General features: G+C 42.1%; 1 protein-coding gene across 1 annotated transcript in view; it reads right to left on the reverse strand.

Moving 5' to 3' along the window:
* Positions 1–24,104, reverse strand: part of NOTCH2 (notch receptor 2) — a 171,709-nt gene that overhangs the window by 66,238 nt on the left and 81,367 nt on the right. The window contains exons 4-5 of the mRNA XM_055131553.1: positions 21,698–22,033; positions 11,491–11,613 (exon numbers count right to left, since the gene is read on the reverse strand). Of these exons, the coding sequence (XP_054987528.1) occupies positions 11,491–11,613; positions 21,698–22,033 (459 nt within the window). The remainder of the gene's footprint in view (positions 1–11,490; positions 11,614–21,697; positions 22,034–24,104) is intronic.

Genomic DNA, 24,104 nt, shown 5'->3' on the forward strand with positions numbered 1-24,104 from the left:
AAACAAAAAGGGTACAAGCAACCAAAGGTGTGTGTGCGCCCTTGTGAGCACCAACAGTGTCACCCACCCATAGCTAGCGCCACAACAGAGGGGAAGATAAGTGCTTAAAAAGTAAAAAATAAAAGAGACAAGTATGCAGAACCTCTCAGGCATGGAATCAGGATGCCATGTGGTGCTACTTTAAGGTCAGAAAACCCTGCAGCATAGCTGAGATAAACTAGATTACAAGCCAGTGGGAGGGAGGTTTTATATGTTAACCAGATTGTATAAGAGTGTCTATAAAGAAATGGGGTGCTGTGAGGAATACTTTAGATGCACGCGAGTGTGTGAGTGTGTGTGTGTGTGTGTGTGTGTGTGTGTGTGTGTTTACATTTGAATAAAAGAGAGAAAAACCGAATTTAGAGCAATGGGAAAAATTTGTGACGTTCACTGCACAGTCAACAGACCCAGTGTGTGTTTCTAAAATTCCACTCCACTGCAGCACTGCCCGTGGACTGAATACCCCCTCACCTTCCAGGGCAACAGCAAGTCAAAGCACCAGGGAGCCTCTGGGCTCCAGCTGCCTCAAGAAAAGAGAATTTAGGGCATATTCCGGATGCAGCAGCACCAAAATGCATCCAGGCTGAGTCAGTATAAAGAGAGAGCGCAGGGATTCTGTGTGAGTACTGGGTTTTCAAAAAGCTGACTCCAACACAGAGACTTCTCCACACAAAGAGGAAGGTGGTGCCAAGCCCCAGCCCCGAGAAGTGGCCCCCACTCTGGCTCTCATCCCACCTCCCAGGGCTCCTGCCCTATTAAACCAGTTTACACAGAGCCCCCAGCCCAGCCCACTTCACTGGGAGGAAAGCTAACCTCAACAAAGGTTCTGGCGAGAATCAAGCTCCCTTCCTTAAAGACCATGGGCACAAAAAGTAAAATGAAAATATATACATGGGACTGTCAGGACATTCTACAAATAAAAGACTGACAATGTACTTCTTAAGACATAGGTGTGGCACATGCTTATGAAAAAGTTCACTTTCAGAAGGTGATACATTTTAGGAAAAAACTGATTATGTATTCTCTAGAAATTTAGACATAGAGATTCTTACAAAGAAGTGAAAACTTAAATAGGACAGCAGAAAGAGGGTAGCCTAAGAGGCAGGTGGAAACAAAAAGAACTTAGATGAGCAAATATTACAATATAAAACAAATGGCTCAAATAAAATCAGATGGAAAATATATAATAATCAAGAATATAATCTATAAAGAATGAAACTTACAATGAAAAGAATACATCCGTATTATGAAGGAAAAACTCAGGAAACTCTCAAAATGCAAAGGACAAAACAATCAGAATTAAATATCAAAAGAGAATTTTGACTGTGGGAAAGGAAAACTGAACTAAGGTAAGATCACGGGTGTTCAAGACACAAATATGAATGAAAATAGAAAGATTATCTGAGTTGGTAACAGATCCAAGTCTACAGCTCTAAAGGGTTTTTATTAAAAAGTATTAGGAGGGGGAAGTAGGAAAAGTTGTATACATCAGCAACAGTATAATGTACAGAGAGAGAGACAGACCTGCCTGATGGTGGGCAAATCTATATACCCAAGAAGCAAAGGACAGTGTTTAAGAACTTGATACAATTAGTAGGTGATGCGAGAATTCAGTATCTAGGCAAGCTGGCATTTTTGTATAAAGGCAAATAAATCAAAAGTGACTTTTTAAAAAAATCTTAAGAGTGCTAAAAACGTCCACCATTTCAGGGAGAGGGACATTACTTGGAGATTTACTTCTTGACTAAAAAAAATAAATCAAAACTAAGAACTCTGGAATTAAAAGGTTGTGTTATCATGGTTTCTGAGCACCACCTGGAAGCCCCCAGCACTGCCTGGAAGATCATTCCCTCACAAATAAATAAAACAGAACTTTTTCAGAGAAAGGCAAATTAGAACATTATGATTTTGAAAGTTTCCATGTCATTCACTAGGACCACAGATACAGGACAGAGAGATAACACAGGGCTTAAAAAGATGATCTTGCACACAGTTGACTTGGGTTTGATTCCTGGCACCATATATTGTCCCCTGAGTCCCATAAGGAGTGATCCCTGAGCACAGAGCCAGGAGCAAGCCCTGAGTACTGCCAAGTGTGACTCCTTAAAAAAAAAAAGGTTGTGTTATAAATATGCTGATAGTTAAAACAAAGTGCACAAATAATTAAATCTGAAATACTATAAACTGGATTATAAAACATTGCAAATATCAAAAATGTAAAACAACATGCAAAGTTTTTAAATCTAATAATACTATAGTATTAGATATAATATTAATTTTAGGTTTATCATTTTAGTGTTAATATTTAAATCAAAGAAATATTGAAATATCTAAGGCATAAAGGAAAGATCTAAAGATGTAAAAGTATATTTACTTTTTCATCATACTTATATGATGAAAAGTATATCATACTTTTTTATATAGTTACCATTCATCATTTTACAGAAAAAAATTATTAGACACATTTTTAATGTACCCAAAATAAAACATTATACACATTCCATTAAATTTTTTAAAAATCTAAATGTTATCATTTAAATAATCCCACTTTGGTATGTTATCCTCATGAACCAACGTCACCCTTGAATGACTGAAGTACACAGTTCATGTTTTTCCTTACACAGTGTTTTCCCATCACCATGAAACCAACATCAAGGCTGAGGATAAATTTGATCATATAAACAGAAGTTCCCATTTTTCTTAACTTAACAGACCCCCACATCTATGCATATCACAGACTCATCTTGTATCTCCTAAGTCACTCATTGTTCCAACTCTAGTATCTCAAATTTGGTACTTCCACTCTCTAACTTCAATGCTCTAACTCATTCCTTCCCCATTCCCAACAATCTTTCACCTCTAGTGAAACTTGGAAGTGTCAATTTCCTAAATGATCTAGTTCACTAACCAGTCCCTTTCAGCAAGGCTTGACCAATGATTTTAAACCCTTGAATCTGGCAGCCTTCTTTCCTTTTTATTGAAACTACATGTTGGATGATTTCTAATGACCGCAAAAATTCTGACGAACTCTGTCACAGTTGTTATTCTTATGGGTCTCCTGTTTGTGATTCATTCAGTAATAATCATTGCTAAAATTGATACAGTGCCAAAATAAATAAAACCAATTCTCATCTTCCAGAGGCTAAGAGTCTGAAGCTAGCCAAGCTAAGCATATAAATTAGTAAGAATAGAAACAGGTACTACAAGAGAGACACAAGCACGGAGTCAAGAGTTCAGTCTTACAACGCATCCCCCTGACTCAGGGAAACTCCAACGGCACAGCTCCCTTCCCAAATCTACACATCCTATTTCTCACAGTCCTTCTTTGGATCCTTTCCTCCTTCATTTTTCTTGAGTGTAGACATTTCTCAGATCCAAACCCTCTGCTCTTCCCACCAACATGCTTTATTTTGAACACTTGATCCATTTCCATTGCCACCAAGAACAACACCCAAAATCTGAGTCTCTGATCCCATTCTCTATTTTTACTTTCAGCATCATACTGCTCAATATTTTTCAAGTGGAAAACTCATCTCGAGCTCATCACCATCTCTAGCCTATTTCTCCATCTGTCAGTAGCTCCACATCCCTCTGTTACTCAGATTCCAAACAAAACTGATCTCTTCCAATGTCTCCATTCACTTAATTGAATGCTTACAAATTCCCCAATTCCTTTCCAAGCTTTTCAAATCCTTCAATTACACTTCCTTTCCCCTATTTGTGGTTATAGATAGACTTTTTAATTTCTTCATAGTGAATCTGGCCATTCCTAAACATAGGAATTGATGTTTTCATTTCCTTTGTGTCTTTTATAGTATCTAGCATGGCATACTGGGCATATTTGTCTAGAAAATACACATTATTAAATTTTCTTACAATCATTTTGTGGGGACTTGGAAAGATACAGTGAAATTGCATTTTGCCTGGAACGTCACGGAAGCCTAACACCAGTCACAGGAGGCCAGGAAAGAGCCCCAGCCTCAACTCCTGCATTTTGCAGGGGATATGCCATGTGTATTAATCCTTCATTCCTGTTCAGAACAACACAGCCAATAATCAGCTCTGAGATCCTGGGATAAGGATATTTCAACTCTCCAGAGGTATGACCAATAGTTAAATTATGGAAAGTGAGGTGGGCAAGCAGAATTTCACAAAACAGGCATATTTTCAAGACCTAACAATCAAGTGCAGAGCAAAGAAACTGAAAAGAACTATTTTCCCATTACCCATTCAAAATGCAATGGGAATACTTTGGCAGTCCCAGATATAATTAGTTTCATTCTCAACCCAAAACCTCCTTTCATATGGTGCTTAAAAAATTCAAAAGCAACAACAGTTGAGCAGTAGTGAGAGTTTCTCATACTAGAAAGTAGCTCATCACCAGGGTAGATGGAAATGGGGCATACAGCTGAAAAACAAAATCTTGCCATTCCAGACACAAGGAACTCAGACACCATCTCTGACACTGTGTCCTCACTGCTTTGTGCCAAAAGTTTTGCTGACCTTGGAGCAACAATAGCAAAGAAAAACTTAACCTACTCTTTGGGTTCATCATGTTTTACAGGAGAGCTGAGAGAAAATATGGTTTGGATTTAATTGACTCATGTCCACCTAACTTCCATTGTTCACTTCTACTGAGAATCCCAAAGCACCACTCCAAGCTCAAGCTAAAATTACATTTCTGAGTTAAAAACAAGCACAGGAAAATAAATCACGTTTGCCCCAGAAGTGAACCCAAACCATAAGCTTACAGAGAGGAATTTGCGCATTGAGTTTAGAGTCAATGTTAATTCTGAAGGAAATGAAGCTCTACAAAAGAAAATCTGAGGTCTCTCTTTCTCCCCCCCATCTTTAAAGATATATAGATAGACAGAGAAAGGGAGGGAGAAAGAGAACACATTAATCTATACACTTTAAATAGCATGGGAATCCTTTTATAACTGTCTTTTTCCTTATGTGGATATCTGTCAGAGCAGAACCTTTTTCTTTGATGGTCTGGGGCCAATTATTCTGCAGTAAGGATTTCTGCTATCATGACTTCATCAAATCCTTTGGTACACTACCATTTTCTAAAGCAATATCCAACCTCTCAGACTTTACTCTATAACAAGATTCCATTAAAAATTAAACTATTTGCATAACCTCCAACACCAATTTCTTTCTTCCACACGGGCAACAGCTTGTCCAAAAGAACATTTAGCTACCGAAGGCATAACCTTGTCAACCAAATCAAGTTAAAAAGACTTAAAAGTTGAACAAAACACAGTTCTATTTGTATCTGATGTGGAAACCATATCAGAAAAAAAGTCAACAAAATTTCATTTAATAGAGCCAGGGGCTAGAGAGATAGCACAGCAGGTAAGGTGCTAGCCAGCCCAGGTTCAATCCTTGGGATCCCAAATTCCACCAGGAGTATCCCTAAGTGCAGAGCCAGGAGTAAACCCTGAGCACCGCCAGGTGTGGTCCAGAAACAAAAATTAAAAATAAAGTCAACACATGGTCCCTCTATGGATGGCTACAAGTCCACCCTAGGATTAGAAAGAATGATAAGGCAGCCACTGTCACTGTCACTGTCATCCCACCGCTCATCGATTTGCTTGAGTGGGCACCAGTAACATCTCCATTTTTGAGACTAGTTGTTACTGGTTTTGGCATATCAAATACACCACAGGTAGCTTGCTAGGCTCTGCCGTGCAAGCAAGATACTCTCAGTAGCTTGCCAGGCTCTCCAAGAGGGGCGGAGGAATCAAACCCAGGTTGGCTGTGTGCAAGGGAAATGCTCTACCACTGTGCTATCGGCAACCACATGGAGATTATTTATAAGATACCTTTGAATCTAAAGAAATGTTGTTCAATAGAAATATTATGAGACACAGACGCAATTTAAATTTTTTGGTAGTCACTTTAAACACAGGAAAAGTGGGTTAAAGATACAACACAGCAGTTGAGGCATTTGCCTTGGGCATGGCTGGCCCCAGTTATGGCTCCCGGAGCACTGGGGATGACCCCACACACACACTACCACCACCATCACTCAGAAAAGAAAGAAATCTCAGGAAGTGTGGCTGGTGGTATAATTCACTGGCACAGTGCATTCCTTGGGTTCAATATCAGACAAGAAGGAGGGAAAAATAGAGGAAGAGAGGGAGGGAGGAAGGGAGGGAGGAAGGGGGAAAGGGAGGGACAAAGTAGGGACTGAAGGAGGGAGGTAAGGAGGGAAAGACCAAAAAAGTAAATTCCCAAATTTTCATTTATTTCTTGTTTTGTTATTATGGTTTTGTTTTTTGTTTATGTTTTTGCCACACGTGGCAATGCTCGGGGGTCACTCCTCACTCAGCACTCAGAAACTACTTCTGAAGCACTTGGGAGGTCATCTGGGACGCCCAGGATTGAAATCAGGTCAGCTGTGTGCAAGGCACGCACCCTACTGCTATACTATCTCTTCGCCACATCTTCTTTTATTTTTGTTTACCTTTTTTATTAATACTTGGTGTTTAGAATTATAGAATACCGTCAATTCCTTTTCAGATAGTTCACAACTTTCTTGGAGGAAGGGGTGGCAGGAGAGAAATTGGTAGTGGGAAGTATACACTGGTGGAGGGATGGGTGTTGGAGCATGTATGACTGAAATCCAATCATCAACAGCTTTGTAATGGTCACTCTCATGGTGGTTCAATAAAAGGAATTTATTTAAAAAATAATAATAAATCACCATATCTTGGAATAATAAAACTAAGCATAAAATTTAAAGATCTATTTAAAGACCCAAAATTATTAAAAAGTAAAATTGGAAAAATGCATATGACCAATTTGTATAAAGAAAAATAAAGCAGTTTCAGCAAAGATTTGACTTCAAGAAGCCTAGCCTCAAACCCTAAGCAAACCATCACACACCTTGAACAAGTTGTTTAACCCTCATGAATATATATCACCATCTGTATAAAGGATGTTTAATAAACCCTAACCTTAATATAGTTATCACAAAGATTACACGAAATACAACATAATAATTAGCACAGTATCTGGATGCTAATAAACATTCACTGCCAAATTCCTAGCCTCTTTTATGTACAACAGAAAATGTAATCTTAATTTATAAATCCTACATCAAAATGAAAGACACCTTACGACCCCCAATTTTTTCCCTGTTCATTGTAACTTCGGATGGGACTGGAGCAGTGGACAGCCATTCTCTGTATTACTGAGAACAAAGATTTGTAAGGAGCTCTAGTAATTGGTGTCAACAGTTCAGCCAGCCCATAACTCAGTAGCTCACTGACATCAAATACATAATAATGCCAGTATTAATGTGAGATTAACACTCTGACCTGAGCCAGGCAGGCCAAGCATGGGGAGGGCCACAGGGAGATGAGCAGAAAGGAGAACTCTGCAGGAAAAGTGAGCTTGAGTGAGACACAGGAGATGAAACACAGGATATGCTGAATAGAGACCTGGAAATGGTTCTTAACGTTGGAGCCAGACAGGAGAAGCAGGAGAAGAGTGGGGGCAGGAAGGACTTCGCAGAACGAGGGACAAGGGATGGGACTGAGCCCTTCGCCTGCTGATGACGGATAAAGCAAAGCCCAAGGCTCCCACTAGAAATCAAACAACTGGCTTCAGAGTCAGGGAAAGGAAACATGTGGCAACAGAACACTGGAGATCTCTGTAAATGGCTGACGGAAGGTCAAAGGAAAGAAATACCACGACACTGAACTTACTCACCACCACTGCCTTTCTGCCTAGAAAATACAAAAACACATGTTAGGATAACATTGGCTTGTGCTTCCTCCTCTGCCATACGGAGCTTAGATTGACTGGGTAGTACCCAGCACAGTGCTCCCGAAGCACTCCCATTTCCTCAGGATTCATCCTTAGCTTCTCTGTGCTCCGCTTTCTCTATCTGTTAGTCACTCATTTCCCCTAAGCAGTGGCTTGTAAAGTCAAACTCTTCAGAGATCTCTGGATTTGTATTTGTGAGTGAAATATCGCTTTTCTCTTTTCCTTTACATCCATAGTTTACTTAGAGCAATGTCCTTTTTGCATATGTTATGATTTTGTAACTTGGGAGTTAATTGACCCAGAATAACTTCTGGACATCTGTCATATTTACTCAACTTAAGCCTCAGTCGCCCTTAGTTCCTAGCACCCCAAAAGCAGGGTCCCTACAAAGGGACTGGATGGACCAGGACGAGCTGTGAGCTACCCTGACATCAAAACGGGGCAGGCTAAGCACTATAATACTTAACTATAAGTTAAGAGCATAGTCATGGACAAATTCTGTCATGATCTAAAGAGAAACAACTGGACAAGGACCCTGCTTAGGGTTACGAAGAGCTCATCTGGCCTGAGAACTGTTGCCTGGGATCTATAGCGAGATGTCCCCAGGAGAGCCACCCTATAAGCTTAATGTATCTCTTACTGTGTCATACAAAATGATGAATATTAAGAAGTAGCATTAAGATGAATGTTTAAATGGTTGCTGGACTAAGAAAAGAAGAAATGCGCCCCTAGGTGAAATTCAGCCCCTGAGAGGCTCTCCAGGCAGGGGATCTTTGTCTTGGAAGAGCTTCCCCGGAAGAAGAGAAGGGCTTTACCTATGTTGATTGTGCTATTTCACCTAGGTGTCGTTGCTACCCCAGTGCTTGGAGGTTGGGCTGAGAATCAGGCTGCAAGACAGACCACAAAGAGATTCGCCTGGGGGACGGGAGGAATAGGGGAGTGGATGAGACTGGAAGGAGGCGGAGGGAGATGAGACTAGAATAAACTGAGACTGATCACCAGCCTGCCTGGCGGCCCTGTTCCCTCCTTCCTGTGTCTGCTGGTGGTGCTGCAGGCAGGGTAGGGAGGCAGGCTCATGGTCACAGGACACAAGTGTGGAGGGAGAGAGCCCGCACACATGAACAAAGAAACTGAACAGAAACCGAAACACAGGTATTTATTAAACATCCTAGGAAAAGAAATACTTTTACCGGGAAAATTTCTCCCCAAAGCAGGCCTTCCAAGTTAATATGAAAACAGGAGACTTCTGCCCTCGGCCATCTTGCCACAACCAACAGTGAAGAATCCGGGCCGTTCCGGCAGCACCACAAGCCGGAGATTGCCCCAGACCCCAAACCGGGCCAACAACACCAGGATGTCAGACGGAGAAGGTACAGCCAGCACGCCTTCTCCAAATGGAGCCCCGGCGACACTGAGCTTCTACTAACACGGCTCCGGTATGCAGGACTGGGACATCTCCAAACCACATGGACACTTACATGGCCGTGCGACCTTTCCTGATATACAAAATATATGCTCAGGAATGGCTCTGCCACCCCTGAGCGTCCATTATCCCAGAGGCACAGAAACCAATGTCAGAAATGCAGAGGCTGCTGGCAGATAAAGTCCTGGACTCTGAACTAAGCTACGGCCCCGGCCCCATGCAGCCCTGGGAGGGGAAGGGTTTCTGTCCCTTGGCCTTTTCCCCCCTGGACAGCATGGTGACCGCCACCATTCAGAACCAATAGGACAGAGAGGTAGGAGTTTGCAGTGATGGGACGGGATGCATGTGGAATCTTGTGATGGGGGAGGCAGAACCGGCCCTGCCTCCTGCCCAAATGAGACCCCGAGCAGAGCAGTCGCCCATGAACAGCTCCTCCACTCCTGAACAGCCATGATCCCAGCACCACAGAAACCAATCTCGGAATGCAGCGGCTGCTGGCAGAAATATCTCTGGACTTAATACCAGAATTCCCAATCTGTGTGGCCGCTTTCGCGACCGTGCAACATCATATGCTCTTTGTTACCAACAATAGAAAACATACAATCTAATGATGCCATTCCGACAGGTCTGACTGTTTGGGGGGAAACTCCAAATAATGACAGTGAGTTTCCTGTCGAAAATTGAATGTAATCAAAGTAAGGAAAGAGTAAAGAGAAAATCATCTGCCACACAAGCAGAGGGGGAGTGGGAGGGGGGATATGCTGGGGTTATTGGTGGTGGAACATGTGCACTGGTGAAGGGATGGGTGTTTGAGCATAGTATGACTGAGATCGATCCTAAAAGCCCTGTAACTGCTGTAACTGTTCTCATGGTAACTCAATTAAAAAAAATTTTTTTTAATTAAAAAAAAAAAAAGGAAAACAGGAGACTTGGTGTGGCATCAAAGCAAAATCACAATGTTATTTAAGATTCACTATACTTCGCAGAGGCGAGGTAGTTAGAGTGGAGTCAAGTTCCTAGTGAGTTTCTTATCCTGACTAAGGTATCATAGGACTATTAAGAAAAGAACAATTCAAATCTCTCCAGGTATTGTTTGTTACGTAATTGACTTCATAGCAATTATTTTAAATTAAGAAAAGAACCTTTGCAAAACCTACCAGAGGAATAAGTGAGAGAAAAGACAGCAGTGAGTTGGGAGTAATAGGATCAAGACTCCAAGAAGAAATTCTAGGGAAAGTCCAATTCTAAGGAGACCCAGTGGGAAAGCATTAAAAAGGGCAGTTTGGGAAATAAAAACAGAAATGTATACCCTTCCATGAAATCACATCATTGAAATTTTATACCTTTTTAATTTTCTAGTCATAATCTACAGGTCTAAAGAGTACTCTAAATAATTGGTTGCTACAAATAAGGGCAAGCACTTTGGAGTTTCTAAAGCAGCCCAGGTAATTATAGCCGCAATCCAGCATCAAAATGTCTTTGCTAGACACAGCTCATCACTGGTGTGTAGCTTCTTCCTAATAAAATTAATTTATGCTTGGGCTTAAATATTAAATTTTATTATTTCTCTCTAAAAGACCTGATTTTTACTAAACCCATTCTTAATAATCTCTACTTTCAGTTGGATATATAAATAGACAGCCATATGGATGAATTGTATAAAATGATAGTTCAAAATTACTGAAAAAAAATGCCTATCAGGAAATTTTAAGAGGCTATAAAAATTAAGCAAGACTTATTTAAGATCAGAGGTAGAAAAATTTATTCCTGTTCTATGCTACAAAAAAGAATATGTAAAAAAAGAAAACATAAATGAGATAGGGATCATAAAAAGTGTCATCAAGTGTCTTCTGACCCCTGCACACAGAACAGAAAGATGAGATGAATTTCTCTCTGTGATCAAAAAGAAAGCCCTAAACGCTTAGGGGTTGTTTAACTTATTTTCCACCTTTTTTATTTAGATGGAAAAAGATGATTTGGATAACATCTTTGATAACTCTGAGTCTATCTGGAACTGTCTTTCTCTAATATCTTCCTAGCATGTAGCACTCAATAAGTAATTGCCAAAATATTTCTCTTTTCTAAGTGAACACAGGAGAGCACATGGGTTCAGTATTACAACTAGTAATTTTGCAGCCTCTTGCTCAGTATACGGACCAGTTCCAGGAAGTATTAAAACCTTTGGGAGAAGGTGTCCACTTCAATAACAGCCTGTCTGCCTTAGTTCCCTACCCCCACTGACTTCTTACCTGTCCACTGAGGCGGGCAGCGGCAGTTGTAAGTGTTGACCCCGTCTACACAGACCCCCCCATTCTGACACTTGTGGTTCGGGCAGTCATCAATATTCCGCTCACAGGTGGTTCCTTCAAAACCTGGCAAGAGAAAAAGCCGAGAAATTGAGAAATCCTCATGCAGAAGTGATCTCTACCCCGAGGAGCATGATGGTCAGCAGAGAACTGCTTCATTATTTTGGTTCAATAGTCAGCCAGCAACTGGTCAATCGAGGACTCACCCTACAAACAATCCCCCAATATTCTGGCTTCTCTGCCCTCAAGCCTAATCAGACAGTAAAAGTGACTCACTATGCCAATGACATGCCTTTAGCGTTACCTCACAAGCCAGTCAAAGTGCTCCAGTGAAAACAGACATCTGCTTAGAAGAGCTATTCACTAGGTGGGGTTTTTGTTTTGTTTTGTTTTATTTTCAAGGATTTTCCCTAGTTTCATGCTAGGTTATTGGAAAAAACAGATAAAAGATTACCTAATTCAATTTAAATTTCTTTTATGTTTTTTCTCAAGATCATTTCTCAAGGAAGCCTCCAGATTCAGGCATGGAGAGGGAGGCATAAGAAAAAAATTACTTTTTTTTTTGCTTTTTTTGCGGGGGGGGTGGGGTGGGGTGTGTGGAAATCACACCTGGCGATGCTCAAGGGTTACTCCTGGCTCTGCACTCAGGAATTACTCCTGGTGGTGTTTGGGGGATTGTGGGATGCTGGCAATTGAACCTAGGATGGCTGCGTGCAAGGCAAATGCCCTACCTGCTGTACTATTGCTCCAGCCCCAAAGAAAAATCTTGAAGTTAAGGACAGAAGATATGGGTCCAGTTCTAACCTCCCCACTGACAAGCTACTCCACACATGGTAAATAACAAGCCGGGAGTTGCTTCCCCACTGTGAAATGATGCCAAAACCACCCGCTGGGCCTGTCTTTCTAGTTCTGAGTGGCACAACATAAATCAAGTGCAATTCAAATATTAAGAGCTATCTGGAACGGGTGGCTGTAATACTAATTAAATTCCCAGCCCTTTGTAAGATCTCTGTGCGCTTTCCTCTCCACACTGATACAGCATTGTTTCCTGCCTCTGGATTCTCCCTTTGATGAAAAAATGAAAGTGACATACCAGGCTCCAACCTAACTTTCTGCAGCATGCGTCTTTGCAATTTACATATCAAACTTGTTTTTTCTCCTTGTGATCCATGTGGTCTCTTAACTATTACATTAGAAACACTTGATACTTTTGGTTGCTGTTTTTGTTGTCGGTTGGGAGCCACACCAGCTGTGCGCGGGGACCTCATGGAGTGATGGGATCAAGGTCAGATGCAGGCAAGGCCTTTGCCACTACACTCTCTGCCGCCCCAACAGTTTTAAACTTTAAGACAAGAGAATATTCACAAGAATAATTTCCTTTTTGAAGTACACCAAGACTAAGTACTCATCCTTTTAGAACATCCCTAAGTTTCCTGGAGGCTCTTTGCAAAGGACAAATGCCCTGTTCCCAACCTGGGTTCGATCCCTGGCACCTCCGACTGTGCCCCAAGCAATACAGGAGAGGTCTGTGAGCACAGGGCTAGGACTAAGCCCTAAGCACCACCAGGTATGACCCCAAATCCACCATAAAATAAGAAATTGCTGAATTTCCTCTCTCACACTCAATACTTCTTTGAGTCTTACAGTAGGCACTGGGTATAGAATAACAAGTAAAAAAGAAAGGATCCCTGTTTTTTTGTGGCATTTACAGCCTGATGGGTGCGACAGACATCAACTTTACCTGCTGAATTCATCCCTTACTGTATGCTACCATGATATTTTGTAACTGCTCTGCTAGATAAGAATAGAACTGGTTTCTGGAAATGCCACAGAAGTCACTAGAAGTCACCACGAGGCCAAAAAACTATGCAGAGAAAAAAAAAGAGATTGCTTCACAGCAGATGGAAATAATTGTAAGTTTTATAGACAAGAAATCTAGTTCTCTAGGTATTTGTTACTCAGAGTTCATCCAAGCAGATGAATCACTAAGTAAAAGCTGAAAAAGAAGTTTCCCCTGCCTGTGAGTGTAAATGTGATCACCCACACACTGCCTGGACGGAAGCACACACTGTCCAGGGCTGCTTTTTCCCTGATGGCGCCAGGATAAGCTCAACCCCCTACAATCCTGGAGTAAGTGAGTTGGAAAATGAATGAGTAAGTGAATGAATGAATATAAATTATTGTTTAATATTAGAATCCTTGGGCCCTTATAAGTCTGGTGCTGTTTCTGGTGATATAGAGCCAGAAATATGCCACAGGAATTGAACTCTTGATTATATTAATTAGCCTCTTGTAAAATTGTAAAGATTGGCTAAGTTATATATAGTTTCAAGGTGCACTTAAAGGTGCAGCTTCCAAAAAGCTATTACGTGAAATGAGGATTTAAAATTTATCAAACTACTGAATTACATTCTTTAAAGGAGTAAATTATGTTGCATGCAAATTTTATCCCAATATAGTTGTTCAATTAGCGGGAAGAACTGAAAATTGTGCCTGGTGAATATTTGTATACATCTTAGCTAGTATTATATCAGTAAAGATCACAATGCCTCTCAGAGATTATATACCGTAATTCTTTTAGGCTGCACTGAGCAATTGTCCAATTTTGCACTGATGGTGACTGGAGTAGGCACGGAACCGGAATCTCTACCCAGTTTCCATGAGTACCAAACTCTGGGACCCCAGGATTCTCTTTCAATCATCTGAAAAACTGACCTTAAGATAAAAGTTCCCATGGCTGAGAAAAGTCCACCCAAATCAGTTTTCATCCAAAGTTAAGGCAGGATTTATGCTTTAAAAATAGAGATGCAGAAGTCTATTTTGGAAAGAGCCAACAAATTCTTTTAAGAAAAAGTCTACTCGAGAGTTGGGGGAAGGGAATGGGCCTCAGGGCTTACATGAATACGTTACAGCGCAATCATTTCTTTAAAATATATTTTAAGGTTTTAGGGGAAAGGCAAACAGACAAGTCCCCAGGCCTGTGGGCGGGATGGGTGTAGCAGACTTAGAGCGCTCACATGACTGCACAGAAGGGAGTCTGTGTTCAAGCCAATCCATGTCCTTAAAAGGCTAAAAGGAGAGGAATTAAACTTAGAAGGAACATTTTAAGACTGTGCAGCCATAAAACCAGGGGCCACGCAAGTGATAAATTATGACAGTGAGGGTGTGGAGCAGAAAAGACTCACTTGAATTTGTCATTCCACACAGAGAATAGCTTCTCTCAAGAGAGGATACACACACACACACACACACACACACACACACACACACAGGTAGACAGACAGACAGACAGAAACACAGAGAGATAGAGACAGAGAGAGACAGAGATATAGAAATGAGAAAACAGAATTCTCTCAATTCTGTTTGAATTTGCATGCAGGCTACAAGTACTGAGGAAAAGCTTCTGTGTACATAGATGAAGAATAAGAGAAGGAAGGAAGGAAGGAAGGAAGGGAGGGAGGGAGGGAGGGAGGGAGGGAGGGAGGGAGGGAGGGAGGGAGGGAGGGAGGGAGGGAGGGAGGGGGATATCTAGAAAGGAAGCAAACAGTATAGGACTCTGAGGCCAACTCCCTCACCCACATATCCCTTCTGGGAAGAATCTTGCCACAAAATCTAAGTGGCCTTTTTTTGTCCAGCTGGTTTTCTTGGCACATATCATGAACTCAGGTGAGCTCACTGATCTCCCTGTGTCTGGGCCTCGATCCCTACCACCACTCACCCCTGCCCTTCACTGGGCGCTACTCTAGGAGTCTCCCTGGACACTTCTCACTTCACTTTCTAACACGTTGAAGAAATGACAAAATTGTTAAAGAGAAATTCAGAACTCGGAGCTGCTCAGGGTTTACTTTTGGCTCTGCACTCAGGAATTCCTGCTGGTGGTGCTCGGGGATCATATGGGATGCTGGAGATAGATCTGGGTTGGCTGCATGCTGGCAAGTTCCCTACCCACTTTACTGTCTCTGGTCCCAACTTTTGTGGGTTTTTTTCCCCCTAGGTCAAGAATTTCTGCTTCCTAAGGTCCAGTTGCAAAGTACCTCTCCCTGACCTAATGACTTCCAGTTGTTGTGGTGAATACTGGGGCTAAAGTTTTGGGTTTTTGTTTTATTTTTTAAGAGTAGTTGTTTTCCGGGCTGGAGTGATAGCACAGCAGGTAGGGCGTTTGCCTACCGGGTTCAACCCGGGTTCGATTCCTCCTTCCCTCTTGGACAGCCCAGCAAGCTACCGAGAGTATCTCGCCCACATGGCAGAGCCTGGCAAGCTACCTGTAGCGTACTCAATATGCCAAAAACAGTAACAATGAGTCTCACAATGGAGACATTACTGATACCCGCTTGAGCAGATCAATGAGCAATGGGATGACAGTGACAGTGTGACAAAACTTTAGGCTGTAGATATTCTTTTTCTCTATCACATCCAGTCCATTGATTGGTCTCAGTTTTGTGTCAGCACTGCTCAAGAGGGAAAGCTAAGTGTATTCAGTGGGAATAATGAATAAATAAGCTATTTCATATTTGCTGTGCTAGAGGAATACAGGTTGCCAAAAGGCCTAGGGAATCTTTGTATTTTTGTATGTCTGGGGGCCACACCTGGAAACACTCAGGAGCTACTCCTGGCTCTGCACTCAGGAACTACTCCTGGCAGTGCTCAGGGGACCATATGGGATGCCGGAGATCGAACCCAGGTTGGGTGCGTGCAGGGCAAGCGCCTTATTTGCTGTGCACTCTCTCTGGCCACAAGGCCTTAGAGAGTTTCTTTTATACATTTTAACTATTTTATTAAACAAATTTTATTACGATTATTCTGTGGTTTACAATACTATTAATAATGGCTTTTTATGCACATTATCCCAGCAACACATACATCTCCTAGAGAAGGGGGCTCTGAAGACACTTTAGAAGCACAGATGCCTGTGAAAAGTAATAGACTCATTCTTTACTTGTTTCGGTTCTTTTGTTTGTTTGGGGGCTACACCCAGCAATGCTCAGGGGTCACTGCTGGCTCTGCATTCAGGAATTTTCCACTGTACTATTGCTCTGGACCTAATTTCTTGCTTTAAAAAAGCAATGTAGGGGTGGGAAAGGTGACAGAACATTGAGGAGATAGCACGGGCGACTCTATCCTGTACGGAAGAAGAGCTAAGACTTCCAGGAATACCGAGGACATTGGACTTAGGTTCCGAGTCCAAATATGATGCACCCAGGAAAGTGAGATGATATTCCTGCACCTGCCCAGGACCCGCAGAGATACCGTTAGCACAATGTGCACAATAATGTTACATGTCCCTGCACAGGAAAATGCAAGAGAAAATTTCTAAGGTCTTAAGCTCAACCACAGCAGGAGATACAAAAGCTTAAGGTTCAATTTTAATTAAAATTTCTCAATATTAATTCAAATAAATGTGAATTAACAGAGATTATCTACAATCAGCATGTGAAATATAGAGGTAGACTGCAAGAAACAAACCTCCCATTGTTAGCAGGGGCAGATCAAACAGCCTTCTAGGGAGCTAAAATAAATAATAATCCAGGGGGACCTGGGAGACAGCTCAAGGGTGAGAGTGCACAGGCTAGCATGTGCAAGGCCCTTGAGTTCAAGCCCTCACCAGAGTCTCTGTACAAACAAAGTAAGGGGGTGGAGAGATCACACAAGGGTTAAGACACATGCCTTGTATGCGACCAACCGGTTTGAACCCCAACACCAAATGGTCACCCCGAGTGTTCCCTGGCTGCATTACTGGGGCAGCCGAGGTAACCCTGAACCCACCGCCTGAGCAGCAAGGCCTCCTCGGGCCCTGTCATTGAACTGTTGTCGGGTTGTTGAGATTCAACTTGAAGGGGCCCCCAGGCACCAACCAAAACAATAGAACAAAATGGTTCAGGTGATAAAAGTTTGTTTTAAAATAAGAAAAAAAAGTAAAATAATCAAGAAATAAGAAGTGTGGGAGAGAAAGAGACAGAGATACACCAAGGAATATTTAATCCAACTGTGAACTCACAAGGCACAGCCTGTACCAGCTGATTTAAACCTCCCCGTTTGAAGGACTGCCTCACCCCATTAAAATATCACAGACCAAAAAAGAAAATATCAGTATAACTCATTCTCTCACAACTACTTGGCCCTAACCCCACAATATCAGGATCCCACGAGCCCACCACTTTTTGTTCTTATGTCTAGCTGAGCAACCCTCCTTACGGCTTTTGCTTTAACTTATAAACGGACTGGATTCCTGACAGTTGTCAATGCAAGGAGATGTATGGTTTTCTGGCTTGGCTCTATGAGGTCACTTCTGAAGATACTCTTTTTCTTCCCTCTATGGAAACATCTTTCTTTGTCACACAGGAGGAGTCATTTTTGAAGTTTTCATTTCCCTCCTCATAAGCCTTACAATAACACTAAAATTAACTCAGTTACTAAAGTGCCCTTTGGAGGAAAAGAACTATAACAGCACCATCTGGATAGAATTACGGCATAACCATCTGAATATAATCACTAACTTATGTGAGGTTCACTGACTTTCAAAGTTGAAAAAGACATTCTTATCATTTGGTATTAGAGCATACACATGAAAATGAAATCAAATGAAATTCAAGAAGGAGATACCACAGCTATGTTCTCTACTGTGATATAATATGAAACTCCATCGGTGAATTATATCCGTGTATCTATGATGCACCTGGCACTGATTTAGGTGCTTGAGATATGTATTAAGCAAAAACAAATATTCCAACTTTCACTCTAGAGAAAAGAGGCAAGAGGCAGCAGAATTTGGAAAAGGCAGACAATAAACAATAGACATAATGAAGTAAATTACATAGTACACATTATATAGTAAGGAGATGGTAAACGTTACAGAAAAAGAAAAGAAAAAACAAACCAGGATCGGTAATTAAGAGGAGACAAGGGTGATTACAATTTGGACAGGATGACTGGGGTAAACCTCGATTAAGACTATGAAAACAGTGCAAAAAGCAGCCATTTGGGAGTTACACAATATATTCCCTAACAAGCCACTGCTTTCTATTGACTTGGTTTCCCCGTTTTTAGAACTGAAATAATGATGCCCTTCAATTAAGGGTGAGGTAGTGATTATTGGTTTAAAGATCTCATCTGCTGTGGAAAGCAATGGAGAGAGAAGCAAGGACAATGGTACCGGATAATGAAAAGAACTCTCTAGAAGAAACTCTTGAACCAGGTACATTTTCCCTATGTGAAAATAAAATGAATACTTTCCAAAATCCACTTGGGACATAAAAACAATAGGCACAAAACAAAGCATTATAAATTTTCTAAATGTATATGTATTCACAGCATTACTCCATCTGTTGTTTTGAATTCTTTTTTAATTTTCTTCTATATATTGTTGAAGTTGATGTCAACATCTGCTTTAGATCATGGAACCCCAAAAGGCAAGAACTGGTCTAGTTAACTATAAGTGTCAGCATGATGCCATATATAGGTTGACACACATGAAATACTATTTGATCATAATTAAATTAGAATTAGGAGTATATTTTTTGTCTTTCAACATGAATGCAATTTAAAAACCAAAAAAGTCAAATCCTTAAAAGCACTGAACCCAAAGCCGCACACATTTTCAAAGCACCTTCAGGAGATGAACAGTGAAGGATGAGGTAAAGAGATGCATGAAGCAGACCAGAAATAACTTGCCTGGGTTTGGGCACTCAGCCTAATCACATGTCAGATATGCAGCATGGAGTACATCACCTACCATCTCCAAACCTGAGTTATTTCCCCTGGAACAATTCAACAACTATTACCTATTCCCTAAGTTCTTGTGCAATGAAGCTAATGAATGTAGAATTGGTTGGCACTTTGCCTGACACATAAAAGGCAATAAATGTTAGTCTTTTTCATAGCCAAATATTTTCCCTCTCCTCTGCCCCACCCCCACCAACACACACACACACACACACACACACACACACATATGCCATCAGTGAGGATATAAATTTCTTGCTTTGAACTATAAGCAGAGTTAAGATAGAGCCAAGATCTCTCTCCTCCTTCCCTCCAGTCCTGGCAGCCTCTCAGAAGTGGAATCCCTGGTTATTTCCTTTCTCAAGGAGGAGATTCTATTCTGGTTTGACAGATCCTTTCCTGGACACACTCTCAGAATTCCCTAAGGTTCTTATCGTGGCTAGAGGATAACAATGCAGAGACTATGGCAGTGAATAATCACTCTCTCCTAGCTAAAAACTTCCTTTATTGACTTCTAACTTCCGGCCAGTATCTCACTGCCAAATCAACCCTTGTTATGGCAATTATTAGAAGCAATTTTCTTAAAACTGAAAAGCACATTTAGCCTGCAACAATAAATCACATTAAGTTCACTTACTAGCCATGTAGACTAGTAGACTATTTGCAAAATTAAATTCCTCTCATTTCTGCTTCCATCTTTAACACTTAAAAAACCAAATGAAAGAGGGAAGAAATATCTTTTAATCAGTCTTTTAACAAGAAAATGTAAATGTTAATAAATATTAAGTTAATAAAAATATTTATTATCTAGAATGATGGCACTAACTATTCTCCATTGAAAGAGAAACTGAAAGCAATACAATTAAATAACTTGCTTTTTTTTTTTTTTTTTTGCTTTTTGGGTCACACCCGGCGATGCACAGAGGTTACTCCTGGATCTGCACTCAGGAATTACTCCTGGTGGTGCTAGGGGACCATATGGGATGTCTTGGAATTGAACCTGGATCAGCCGCATTTAAGACAAACACCCGACCCTCAGAGCTATCTCTCCGCCCCCCCCCCCCCCCCATTAAATAACTTGTTCTTGTGTGAGTTATGGTTAAGGTTCCAAGTTTACTATTAGGCTGTATTATCTATACCTATATCTACATGTATATCCATATCTATTTTCTATATCCCAAGCATGTAACACAGTACCTAGAACATAACTGGCCACCAACAAATTCTTATTGAATAAATGAATAAGCTGCCACTTGGTTTGATTCAAAGGACCAATATGTGACCTTCAGTCCTTCAAAGATAAAACATTCAATCCCATTATATGTGAACCACACTCACAACTCCAGTATCCAGCATTTTTCACTCCAAAGGAGTTGTTAGTACAGCTTCCTTCTGAAGCATTTCTACTTGCTTAGCACATTATTCCCCACCCCCACCCCCCACGGTTTTTCTTCTTTTGTTTTTTGGACTGAGGATATTTGTATAAAAACAGAATCTTTGTTGCTTAGTAATTCATCTGTCTCAGCTGCTTGTGTTCTGTTCCCAATCAAAATTCTCAGTTTTCAGCCTACCCATCACGTCTGGAGGAGTTTGGCCTGGTCGGCTCCTTCCTCCATCTCTACAGAATACTGGCTCCTAAGCTCCTATGTTCTTTTTCTGTTCACACTGGGGTCATGTATAATTGCACCATACATAATCTCCAAAATGTTCGAGCTCCAATTTATGGCAGGGCTGCCCTCCAAGACAGAAAGGGCACATATACATACTTCCAAAGGCCATAAACACAGGGGTGAAAATAGCAAAGGGGCAGATGAGTCCATTTAGGTGGATAAGAAAATAATGGACTCCTAACAGAGGAAAATATATGTTGAAAAGCTGATCACCTATTACGATTAACTTAAGGCACACTTTTTTTAAGCCAGGAAGACAATGCAAAGGGTTGGAGCCCAGGTCCCATGCTTGACCCCGGACCTGCACAGTCTTCCTCAAGCAGCAAGCCAGGAGATCACCTGAGCACCACTGAGGGTGGCTCCATACCGAAAGTATGTACTGAGAAACAGATAAAAAGGTATTTTTCAAATTGCAGACACATTTTCCCATGTTCGATTCTTATCATGCCCCGTGTCTATCCCACAGACTTGTCTGTCCTTTCCCAGAGCTGTTCTTGTTCCTCACTGTTTCTATAAAAAGGACAGTCAACAGTGTCCCAATCACTCATCATCATAAACCCTGACATGTTAAACTACCCCCTGCTCAGTTTATGAACCAAAGTGGGCCTATAAAACTCCTCTCTCGCCAGCACCCAAATCCTCACTTCCCCTTTTTCCTGCTGGGAAGAACATTTCCTGACCAGTAACTGGGACACACCCGCCTGCTTATTTCTGGAGGGAGATGCAAGGTCCCGGACTCCCAGGACCCGAGAGACCCATACCTGGAAGGCAGTTGCACTCAAAAGTGAAGTCACCGGTCTGCTGGCAGGTGCCCCCATTCACACAAGGGGAAGGCGCGCAGGGCACGTAGGGATGGTCGCAGTTCTGGCCGGTGAAGCCCTGGGGGCACTGGCACTGGTAGGAGCCTGGCAGGTTGAGGCAAGTGCCACCATGCAGGCACTGTCCTGGAACCTCACACTCGTTGATGTCGATGTCACATTTCTGCCCCGTGAAGCCTGCTGGGCATTTGCAGGAGAACTGGTTGGCCATGGTGGTGCAGGTACTGCCATTTGCACAGGGGTGAGACAGGCAGGCATCAGTCCACTGGCACAGCTTACCTGAAGAAAGGATAACAGAACTCAGTAGTGCCCACAAGAAAGAAGTCCTCCCTCTCCTTGACACTCCACATCCACCAACCCACAGACGACTCAGGGTATCTGGCCGCACTTAATCACAGGCTCCTCCCATTTCACAGCAAGCCCTCGTCAGAGTGCTCTCGGCTCATCTGCCCTCGACACTGTCCAGAGCCTCAGCGAAGACACAAAGGCTGAGCAGAGCACCTGAGGGGGACTATAGGCTCGAGAGGTCTGCAAGCTCCATCCACCCTGCAGCCAAAAGGGTCTGCAGCCACCACCTGCCCCACAACTCCGTGCACAATTTTGTGTCTGCATCAGTTGCTCCTCTGTGCAGAATGTCATCTTCCTTCCCCAGCCCCATCTAAACTCCCAGTTATCTTGACTACTCTATTCTTTTGGTTGTGGTGGTTGTTGTCTTAGTTCTGTTTGGGGCCTCACCCAACAATAACCAGGGTGAATTCTGGCTCTGTGCTGAGGGAATCACTCCTGGTGAGCGCAGGAGACTAGATGGGGTGCTGAGGACTGAACCTGGGTCGGCCAAGGGCAAGGCAAGAGCCCTCCCCACACTCTATTACTGCTCCAGCCCCATGACTCCTCCTAAAGCGCCACCACTAAAGTCATTCATAATGCCTCCCTTGGTTGCCCGAGCACAAGCAGTACATCTGCATGCACATCACAAGCTTATTTCTTTCCTCTATACACCTGCCACCTTGGCAGGGGTTAGATCCTCATAACAGACTCTCAAGTCATATTTACTGAACAATTGAAGGGTACTGATATTTTCCACAATATATAGTTACTAAAGCTGGAGTGATAGCACAGTGGGTAGAGCATTTGCCTTGCACGCAGTCGACCCGGGTTCAATTCTTCCATCCCTCTCAGAGAGTCCGGCAAGCTACCAAGAGGATCCCGCCCACACGACAGAGCCTGGCAAGCTACCCGTGGCATATTCAATAAGCCAAAATCAGTAACAACAAGTCTCACAATGGAGACGTTACTGGTGCCCGCTCGAGCAAATCGATGAGCAATGGCATGACAGTGCTAGAGTGCTACATCTGAAGTGTATTTTAGTGGAGCGGTAGGGGAAGAGAGTGAGAGAGACAGAGAAAGAGCAGTACTTAAGTAACTTTTTTCCCCATTGGCCTGAACTTTCTTTAAAACTAAAACTGGAATAGAGAACGGATCACTAAGAAAATGATGGTTGGAGGAATCAGTCGGGATGGGAGATGTGTGCCAAAAGTAGATAAAGGACCAAACATGATAACCTCTCAGTATCTGCACTGCAAACCATAATGCCCAAAAGAAGAGAGAGAATATGGGGACTATTGTCTGCCATGGAGGCAGGGGGAGGGTGGAAAAGGTAGGCGTATACCACGGATATTGGTAGTGGGGAATGTGCACTAGTAGAGGGATTGATGTTTGATCATTGTGTGGTTGGAACTCAGATATGAAAGCTTATAACTATATCTCACAGTGAATCAATAAAATTTAAAAGGAAACTAAAGCTATGAGAACTGCCCTACCCCGGCGCTGCCAATCTGTTACTATTCCATGTGGCTATCTATCTCTGTAGACATCCAAATCTTTGACTATCATAGGAAAGCAAATGAGGGCAATGACAGATTTTCTTTTAAGGAAGGAAACAGTAAAAAGGAAAGTTTCTAGCTTTGAGTAACAAGATGTACACTGTTGCCTCTATTTATGTCAAGATTGAGTCTGAGATGTACATCAAGGATGGGTGGAATTAGAAGGATGACACGAGAGTCACCAACTACTGATGCAGACAATGAGTGTGAACCAGCTGGAGAGGTTCCCAGGGAAGAGTTGGGACCTGACTCTACATAGACTTCTAAAGAACAGAAAACCTTAACATATGAAGTCATGGCAGTGCAGAAGCAAAACTGTCAGAGTTCAGAAAGCCATAAAGCTAGTGCCCCGATATCTAGTGCCCCGATACCTAGGGAGAGGGGCTTTAAACAAGCAATAAGACCACCAACAGCTTCTCCTCTGGTGATGAAGGAAGAAATGCTGAGCCCCCAATGTTGACAAATCA

Source organism: Sorex araneus, chromosome 3, assembly GCF_027595985.1.
Source record: "Sorex araneus isolate mSorAra2 chromosome 3, mSorAra2.pri, whole genome shotgun sequence".
Lineage (NCBI taxonomy): Eukaryota > Metazoa > Chordata > Mammalia > Eulipotyphla > Soricidae > Sorex > Sorex araneus.